At 39.8% G+C, this 10,176-nt stretch overlaps 1 protein-coding gene across 1 annotated transcript; it reads right to left on the bottom strand.

The window, feature by feature from the left end:
- Positions 1-1,331: 1,331 nt before the first annotated feature.
- Positions 1,332-6,847, bottom strand: LOC125553565 (meiotic drive suppressor JIEYAO-like). The gene is made up of 8 exons (XM_087519560.1): positions 6,692-6,847; positions 6,533-6,607; positions 5,639-6,147; positions 4,831-5,196; positions 2,494-2,585; positions 2,357-2,400; positions 2,214-2,275; positions 1,332-1,655 (listed from the first exon to the last, which is right to left on the bottom strand). The coding sequence occupies exons 4-8, from the start codon at positions 4,990-4,992 to the stop codon at positions 1,332-1,334; spliced, it is 684 nt and encodes a 227-aa protein (XP_087375686.1). The 5' UTR covers positions 4,993-5,196; positions 5,639-6,147; positions 6,533-6,607; positions 6,692-6,847.
- Positions 6,848-10,176: the final 3,329 nt, after the last annotated feature.

Genomic DNA, 10,176 nt, shown 5'->3' with positions numbered 1-10,176 from the left:
CAACTATGTCATATTCATCAACACCTCCATCACCTTCCCTCGTCTATTACCAGTGGTCCACTCTCCAGAACCAATGTACCCCTAGTTAAACATGGCACTTTATGCTACATATTATTATCTAATGATGTGTTGTCATCCTATGATGTTTGAGTAGATTCGTTTTGTCATGTGGTTGATTGGTGATCATGATTGATTCAAGTTTTATGTTTTATTTTGGTGTTATCCTATGATGCCCGCCGTGTCGCTCAAGTGTATGATGTTCCCACTCTAGGTGTTGCAATATATTCATGATTTGCATATTGTCAAGGTTGCTAGAGCGACAACAGATTAAACTCAGATAAGTAGGTAGTTGTGTACAAGAGCAAAGGAGACTTTACACTTACAAGCTATGATTGAGTTTTATCTTAATGATCTTTAGTAGTTGCAAATGCTTGCTAGAATACAAATCATAAGGCGTGTGATCCTAGCAAGGAACGTGTGTCAAGCTTATACCTCTCCCTCATATAAAATTGTAATGACAGCGATCAATCTACTTACCAATTGCCTAGGACATGCCTCTCACTTTTCTGTTGGAGATGCTCCGCGTTTCTTACACACGCCGGAGGCTTAAGATGGAGCCAGACAGAAATGCATACAACATTAACGTTAAAAATCATTGAGATGGAACCAGACACAAATGTGTACAACATTAACGTTAAAAGTCATTCAGATAAGTAGTTGATAGCTCAAAAGCTAAACCTCGATGTTATGAACCATCTCCATCTAGTTCTATTCGATGATGAGAGAACAGAATCACACACATTTGACACTTACAACACCACATCTAAATGACTGGGGTCACAGCGGCTATCAAGTCAGGCATCAGTTGAGCCTCCTGCACAATTCACCAGAACAGAAGGAAATCGACAAAATCAGAACAGTCTGGTAGAAAAAGAAAATGACGTGGACAAAAAGGAAATGAAAATACGAAATTCTCCCATGCCAATGCAGATTCAGGCACATTGACACATCGTTCGGCGTCATAGGCCAGAAATTTAGTTCATGCCAGTCATTTTTCCCACTCAATCCAGAGATCACCAGCCTTCCTTTGGCGATCAACTGGAAGTAGAAATAAGCTTAAGGTAGGATTGCATCTCCACATACAAATACCAGCGACCTACTATGATGCAAAAATGAACAAACCCCACCAACCAACATCCTTAATGGACTACCAATGGATAACCTTACTAGTTAAAGGTGCATCACGAAAATTCTTTCTTCACATGTGTTTATGTGGTGCATGTTCAGAAAACATGGGGGAGGTAGACAAACTCCTGACATACCTTTCTACTCTACTTTAGCACCTTCAAGAGCCTGAATGCACCAGTAGCAGCAGTGACAAAGCACCTTCTGGGTTGATTATTGCTTGTAAGTGGCGAGGTTCTTCGCACTGGACCAAGTTTATGATTTGGAGTTGTTGTAGATCCATTGGCTATTGAGTTACTCAGAGAGACATGGAGTTGTCCATGGTTAACACGAGACCTAGGATCTGAGCTTGCATGGGCTGGATACACCTTCAAAGGAACCCGAGCTTGTAACACTGATCTCCAATATGGGAAAAAGCTTCTCTTTGTATATGTGGGATCCCATCCTCCGCCTACTTTCTTTCTCACAGCCTGTGACATATTTCAGTAGAGGTACATCATAAAAAAATAGAAACATCCATGCTTCCAGCCAGTACCTCTCGCTTGAGATGTACTCCCTCCATCCCATAATATGATCTTATATTATGGGAAAGGGAGTATTATGTTGATCAATACACAACATTGGTGTTTCATCATTAGATATAAATGATCTTACTGCAGTGTAGTAATTAAGTAGCATGCTTAAGCAACATAAAAAGCTGTTGAACCAGCACAATGCATGGCACAAAAATGAGTACAGTCTTTAAAATAGTACCTGGAACCGAGATTAGACCAAGATGAGTACAGTCAGAAGTCAAGAAAACAGGCTTTAAAACAGTATCTGAAAGCGTTCATGGGATTTGTCAATTTGGGAAAATTTTACTTCCTCACGTATTCTTAAAAAAAGTTGATGTAAGATAAAATAAAATGAAAGGAAAGGGCACATATTCTTATAGCTTTCTTTCTTTTTGCTGCCACAATATCATTACTCGTTACTGAACACCATCGGTCTATAAAAACTAGATCAACCCCAGATTTGATTATCTTTACCTTCTTCTCTGCGGCATTCAGCTTGGCTGATTCCATAACTGCCATGTTTGCATCTGTAAGCCCTATTATCCAGTTTAAAAATAAGGGGAGAGATTAAGACTCAGTTTGTTAAACATAAAAAGAATCGCTTGAGCCCAACACACCTTTGCATGACTCTCCGTTTGACTTTCTGCAGTCATAAGGCTGGCTTCAAGAAGTTGAAGACAAAATAAAATAATCAGCAAAATAACCATTTATTCACATAGAAAATTATTGTGTGAAGCAATACAAAGAATAGTACAGGTTTATAGTGTCCATAAGATCTCCAGTAGGGCAAAATCCATACTCCTTGAGAATAGATGAAACATGTTGAAAGACCTCCACATGGGACACCTACATAACATACAAGAGTTGTATAAGGCAATATATCTGTAACATAGATCTACTGTATATACAATGTAGCAATTATATAACCAATTGTAAGCAGCAAGATGATGGAAAGAATTGTTTGGAGGAGAAAACTACAATTGTGCGATATGAGTTGGAAGGCAATAGAACAGTGCGCAAAGAGTTATCGCATTCAATTCACTACATGATAAACATACTCGGATTCATCTAGACTACTGTATCATGTCTATACAACAACAACAACAAAGCCTTTAGTCCCAAACAAGTTGGGGTAGGCTAGAGGTGAAACCCATAAGATCTCGCGACCAACTCATGGCTCTGTCACATGGATAGCAAGCTTCCACGCACCCCTGTCCATAGCTAGTTCTTTGGTGATACTCCAATCCTTCAGGTTCTGTGTATCATGTCTATCTTAAAGCAAAATCTGTTAACCTCCACAAGTTCTGTGTATTTAACTACACGTTATAATCTATCTAGACGCTTCAAAGGTACGAGTCAAGAACTGCATCACAATTCTGTATATTTAACTACACGTCACAGTTATTCAAATTCCAACTATTTCAAATCAATTTAATTGTTTTATTTTGGTTTCCCAAAGAGAAAGGTGTCAATTTCTTCAGGCTGTATGATCCAAATGAAGTGCAGACAAACTTAAAAAGGTTAGTCATGAACTGCATACACCTAGTGTTTGTTGAACTACATTGAACTGTCCTCCGGAATCACCGACAAGTTGCTGTAATGAGCTCCAACCCCCTGTTTCTTGGAGGACCTGGAGTTTCTAGGCTAAATAAAGTATCTTAAGCATAAATTTTCAGTCTAACATGGATAAAGAAGGCTCATGTCAACGCCTTTAATATACCCCAGCTCCAGCACCTAGAATTTTTGGAGCTGGGAGTCATGCCAAACAGCTGCCACCATAAAATATGGAAGTACTCATTTTACCAAATTATCTGCCACACATCCAGTAAATAAACAGAGAGAAATGACAAAAGCACATGTTCTGTATTCATGCACCATGCAATAGCATTAACCAAACACTTGATGTTGATACGGGCAATTTTACTGCTAAAAATGATACAAGGCAGTGACAAAACCAGAAAATAGAAACAAGTGAAGCCAAGAACAAACAAAATTGGCACTTCACACTATACTCATGTCAGATAATATTAATATGGAGAAGAGTGTTTCTGTCACCAATGTGTTCACTATTTATGCATGCATTAAGTATTCATTGTAAGACTCGCATTTCCATGACACAAATGCATATGGTACTGGAGAAGGAGCTAACATGCTCCTTCTACTTGTAGTGTGTGAATTCAATGCAGAAAGCATAAAAAATTGTACCTATCATGAACTCGTATAGCAATCTCCTTCGCAATGTAATAATATCAAGCAATGTCTTAGAAGATAAAGCACAAAAGGTGCTCTTATAGTTTGTTTGTCTGTTCGATGATGAAGATAAAAGGTGATCTTATAGTTTATTTGTTTGTTATCCATATACTCATCCACACCAGACAGGGGATCTGATGTGGTTGAGTATATGGATAACTAATAACAAGCTGATTGTTACTAATACTTTTGACATAGAACATTTCATTTAATAGCTATTATAACGGCATTACTCTCATCAATTATTTGCTCTTGTTTCATTATCTCTGCCATCACCTTTCCCAAGTGTTCAGAAATAAGAGGGGTTTGTATCCCATTGCATTATATGACAGGCTAAACATTACAGCAAGAATCAGCTATTCAACCAACAAACCGATGTAAAGTGGATGGAAACTTTCCGAATCTAAGTAGCACCTTGGGTTTGAGTTTCTTTCAATTAACAAGAACAGAATTCACAAACTACACATTCTCACACATATTATCAGGAAACTACACTTCTTTTAGCATGAGCTACAATGATAGGCCAACAGGTCAACCACTCAGTTCAGCAGAGCCACATGTGGTACGACATGTTATTCATAGTTGTCCAGCTGGTAAAATGTGCAGCTTTATGATAACATTAGCACAATAAGTACAAATCTGGTATAAGGGCTCGAAAAAGTATAGCATTATTAGTTTCAGTTGAGGTGAGAATTATCTTCTTGCTAAGACGGAGCAAGTATAACATTTTTATTTTCAGTTGAAGTGAAAATTATCTTCTTGCTAAGACTAGGGCATGTATTAAATATTAAGTGAAAGGCATCAGAGGTACTGCAGCCGCAATATACCGAAAACACCTTACCACAGAATGTGGTTGAATGTATGCAGAAAGATCTTCACCGGCATGGGAAATTACATCAACAAGCAGCCATGCACAATCGTTAAGCGTCTTCCTTTCCTCCAGAAGCTCCTGTACCATTCCAAGTGAACCTTTCTCGTTTCTCAAGGCATATGAATGCCTCATTATACACTTCTCGATGATTTCAAACCCATTTTTCTTACTACTGCCATTTATCTTGGAAGAACTAACCCCACGGATCTGCTCTTGAGCAGCCAGTAGTAGAACAGCAGACTGGATAATTTTTCCATCCTCAATATAATTCCAGAGCTCTTCGAGTAGATTATTTGTTTTCTCTGCAAGCAGTCTAATTGTGTCCAAGAAGATCTTCTGTAAAACAACAAGGAACAATAATCTAAGTCCATTCAGCATTCATATGCAAGCAAGCAATGTTGAATAATCTTTCTATATATCAATGTGTTTCCTCCTATCAAAGTAAATATGGATTAGGGACAATCTCCAAGGCAAAGAAAATAAAATTAATTACTAGCAACAGTTTTTGTATATTTTATTGATGAAGTTTTATCCTTTACTATAAGAAGATACACTGCACATGAAGCAAGACAAGAAGGATTAATAAATGTAAACTTTACTTTCTCTGACAAGTTGAGATGAAAGGATGCCCGGTACTTAGTATCACTAATTTCATTATAACCTGTCAGGGGTTTCTGACAGGTTGAGATGAAAGGATGCCCGGTACTCAGAACCATAGTTACTCTTTACGTCATGCTGCAAAAGTAGTAATTCGTATAGGGAGGGAAGTGAAACAGACTATTTCAGGTAGACACAGTAGATGAATAAGCTTGTAGACATATCCTCATGATTCTGGCTGTGAGAAGGATTGTCCTCCAGATTGTCCTCCAGATACTTATGCAGGCAAGTATTCTCAACTGCGACATGGAGCGGGAGTAGATTCTTGATGACATCATTGCCAACTGTGCGCACATTGGGTGATGCACCATGGCGTAAAAGCAGCTTGATCATGTCAACAGAGAACTTTTCAGCAGCTTCATGGAGCACGAAGTATCCATATTTGTTTATGCAGTTGGGATTGGCGTGCATCCCATAGAGCTCAGGTGCCATGCCCTCCAATACGACTTTTGCACATCGCAGGGCATTGAAACTGACAATGAAGGTTAAGGTTTGTGCGGTGATGGTAAGATAAGATGACATGCCCTGGCCTTCATAGTTCTCGAAAAATCGGAGGAAGCACCGGACACTATCCTTTACAAGGATGTGCTCCAATTTGGCATATATGTCCAAGAAGGCATCACCCACCCACTAGATGAGTCCGTCACAATTGAAAAAGGTGAAAGGCGTCAGTTATCCAACTAAAAACACCACAAAATAAACTGTCGTTTGGTCTATGGAGGTGCTGACAACAATTGAAACAACAAAACCTTGTAACGCAAGCAAGTTGGTGTACACTGAAGATAAAACCAAACATGAGGCACCAACAAGGAGAGAAGGAAAAGTAAGGGGATCTAAAGCTAGCATGGTTCAGGCATGCGAATCCACATGTTCCTATCCAAGGTTCATATATGACAACAACAAACATATTGTTTCAGTAGACTTAAGTACCCTATAATATTACAGGGTTAAACAAAATAACTAATGTAATGGAATGAGTCATCAATCAAATTATGTAAATGAAGGTAACACAGACCTTGGGAGCAGGGTCTGGGATGATTATGTCATTTGCCATGGACTTGGCGATCTTAATATCCCTTTCTAGCATAAGCTGAAAGAGAGAATGTCAGGAGTCAGCACTGGAAAAGAAAAAATAAGGCGAGAGGAATATCACACAGATGGATAGTTATCATACCTCCTCAACCTTTTCCAAATCAAAATCCTCAGTGATTTCAAAACAAGGGACAGGGGGCTTTGGATAATCATTTCTTACTGTGATTGCTTTATCTTTATCATCTTTGCCCAGGGCAAGTAACTCATTTTTCCACAATGCATTAAATTTTGATCCCATCCTTTCGTTTTCCTGAAACAAGGAAGTTTAATATTGAATTATGTTCCAAACAAGATTACTACAAGGGCCACTGAAATAAATCCAGGAAGACCCTGAGATAAAATGAGTCCTATCTAAAATGGATCGCGGATCACTGAAACATAAACATATGCTGCAAATAGAAAATGATGTATTTACTCTGTAAATCCAGAAATGTAACAATGCTAAGTGTGAAATGAAGGGCCGCACAAATTTCTCAGATACAAGTTGAACCAAGTGATAGAAACTCTGGTGCATAGACATTATGGAAATCCAGAAACCAAAAGTTAATTTGATGTTACAGTTGAACAAGTATAAACGATATTCACTGGTTAATGACTCCCACAAATAACTAAATTGGCCTTGCTGATGCCACCTGAAGGACAACGGGACATCTTCACATGCAAGGAACGACTACTAACTAAACAAAAAACAGTAGTTACATTTTGAGTATAATATTTACTTTCATATAAGAAACATGTCATGAATCAGTGCTTATATACAACTCGCAGAGTACATACACACAGATGGCTAGGAAGCAACACTGAGACTAAATACTGCGCCGACTAAACAAGGTGCAGGAAAAATTAAGCTTTTAGTCTAAGGTTCAGATTCGACATTTTGACATGAGGAACAGCACGGAATCTGAGAGCTGTAACCAACAGATGCTGACCCCGAACCATAAGGCAGATAGCTATTTCAAACTTGGCCTTACAAGAGGAGTTTCTTGAATCCCGGCCCATACTAGCCTAGCGTTTTCATCACGAGTCTAAAAAACCGTCGGGCTCAGGCCTTGTTCTCGTCCTCCAATCTGTACTGGCCAGGGAGAGCAAGGCCTGAGCTATCTGCCAAAACCAATCTCGTATTTCCAACCACTCAGAGCTCCTTTGATTCAAAGGAATTCTATAGGAATTCCGGAGGATTGAAATCCTTTGGAATTTTTCCTAAGTTTGTCCTTTGATTCATAGGATTGAATTCCATAGGAATTTTTCCAATGGAATCTTTTGTACTACATTTCATTGGAAATCTAACATCCACTCCAACCTCTTTTTACAGTTCCTTTGTTTTTCCCGTGAAATCAAACACTCCTTGATAATCCTATAGGATTCAAGTGGGCATGACACTCCAATCCTATACTTTTTCTATTCCCACGTTTTTTAAAACCTGTGAATCAAAGAGGCCCTCAGCATGGAGTGAGTGGGACAGGATTCCAGAAACCTCACTTCCTGACTCCTCCAAACAACACAAACCCTTCTCGGCCTTGCAGCAACCCCGTCGACCCCACTCCAACACCCCTGGCTCCAATTTAGCTGCGTATTTGATGATACATTTCTTCTGGTCTGCAAAGGATTCATCCGCTTCTTCTGATCAAGGAAAGATTCCATCTTTCTCAAGATACAGCCAATGGTAATGCATCAAATTTGTGATTTTTTTGTCACCAGTTCCGTTCTCTTGTACTCTAATTGCCAGGGTAGCTTGTTGTTCTTGCTTTTTTTAAATCTCAAAGTCAGGGCATCTCTTTGCAAGGAACTTGTGAATCGACGGTCAGAAAAAAGAAAATCAGTAAAAGTTGAGGAGAGGGGACGAGACATCAGCTCTTTATTAGAGAACCGTCACCGAGAGTTTTACAGATCGGAAATCAGATCAATCAAGAACGACGCGACAGCAATGATTTATCTAGGGATTTACAATCAGCTTTAGTCGACCGCAAACGTATCAAAGAAGGCCCGACCAACGATTTCATCAGAACCCTAGGGCAAGATTCGGCACACTTCATCACACACACAAACCACACATAACAGATCAGGTAGCAAACGAGAAGAGAAGGAAGAGCGGTGCGCGTGTGGCGCGTGCGGCGGGAAGAGCGGTACCTCGTTCCCGTCTCGCGGCGGATCTGGAAGGAGGCGAGGCGACGGCGCGTGTGTCGGTCGCTCGTCTCGCGCAGACATACTGTATGCGGCGGCTGGGAATGCGAGAGTGAGGAAAGGGGATGTGTGGTCGGAGGTGCTTATAGCACGCTGTATTTTTATTTTTATTTTTTTGAGTGGTTATATAGCACGCTTTATGGGATCGGCGGCGACGCTCACCAGGGCTGCAGGCCCATGCGGCGACAAGGAAAAACAACCAGCGATCGAAAGCCCAAAGTTTCCAGGATCGGGCGCCCATGCAGAAGGTTAATTGGCCGGCCCATTAAGCACGAGCTCGCTCGGGTCGCTCGTCCCTCGATCCCAGGTCGCTAGTTAACAATTCTCCAGCTTTTATGTACTTGCCACTATCAATTTCCGTTGAATAAAGTTTGGTAACACCCCCTCAAAAAAAAGGTTAACAATTCTAAAAAAAAGGTCGCTAGATTACTGTTCTTTTTTTTGTGAATAGTCGCTAGTTAATTGTTGACCACGACCATGGACTACTAACCAGGTTGTTGACTATTAACTTTCACAAAAAAGTTCATGGAAACTTCAAAAAATCTTAAATTCAAAAAAAAATCACGCATTCAAAAAATATTCATGAATTTGAAAAAACATTAAATTTGAAAAAATATCAAATTCAAAAAAATCATGGATTTGAAAAAAATGTGGATTTTCAAGAAAAAGTTCGCGAATAAAAAACGGCCAAAAAAGAAAAAGGAGTAAAACCAAAGAAAAATGGCCAAAGAAAACTTAAAGAAAAATAAAAAAACAGAGTGATCTTTTCAGGGTTGCAAGTTGATGCACAAACAAAGAGGAAAAAAAGAGTAGTAGCCACGAGGATAACCAAAGTGATCTTTTCATGATTTCGGATTCAACTATTTAATGTTGTGATTAGATTCATCTTAATTACTTTTCTAGTAGTTATGGATGCTTGCATGGAGGGTATAATCAGTAGGTATTTGTTCAAGTTAGGACAATACCTTAGCTCCGGTCCACCCACACAACACATATTAGGCAATGAACGTTAACTCAATGAACCGTGGTGAAAGTAATTTGGCCATATCCCCATGTGTACTCAATAGCATTTTAGTAACTAGAAGAAACACCATCGACTTGTTCTTAGCACAACCAAGGATTAGTCCACTTCCTGCACCTTGCTACTTTTGTTACTTGCTACCTTGTTACTATTTAGGGAAACGTTTTACGTCGGCTGGCCGGCCAAACGTTGGGCCGGTCGTACGCCACTGTGGGCGTCATGCGATAGAGCGTGGCTGTTACATGCGTCCCCCTGCGGGCCTCATGTTCCAAGCAACGACGGTCTTATCCCTTCTCGTTCCCCAATCTGCTAGCACATCTCTTCTATTCCAGCGCATCTCCAACTAGCTAACCCACACTCTCTTC

This window comes from Triticum urartu, chromosome 4A, assembly GCF_056163025.1.
Source record: "Triticum urartu cultivar PI428250 chromosome 4A, HENAU_Tu73, whole genome shotgun sequence".
Taxonomy (NCBI): domain Eukaryota; kingdom Viridiplantae; phylum Streptophyta; class Magnoliopsida; order Poales; family Poaceae; genus Triticum; species Triticum urartu.
The sequence above is the reverse complement of the archived record's forward strand: the minus strand, read 5'-3'. Positions and strand labels throughout refer to the sequence as shown.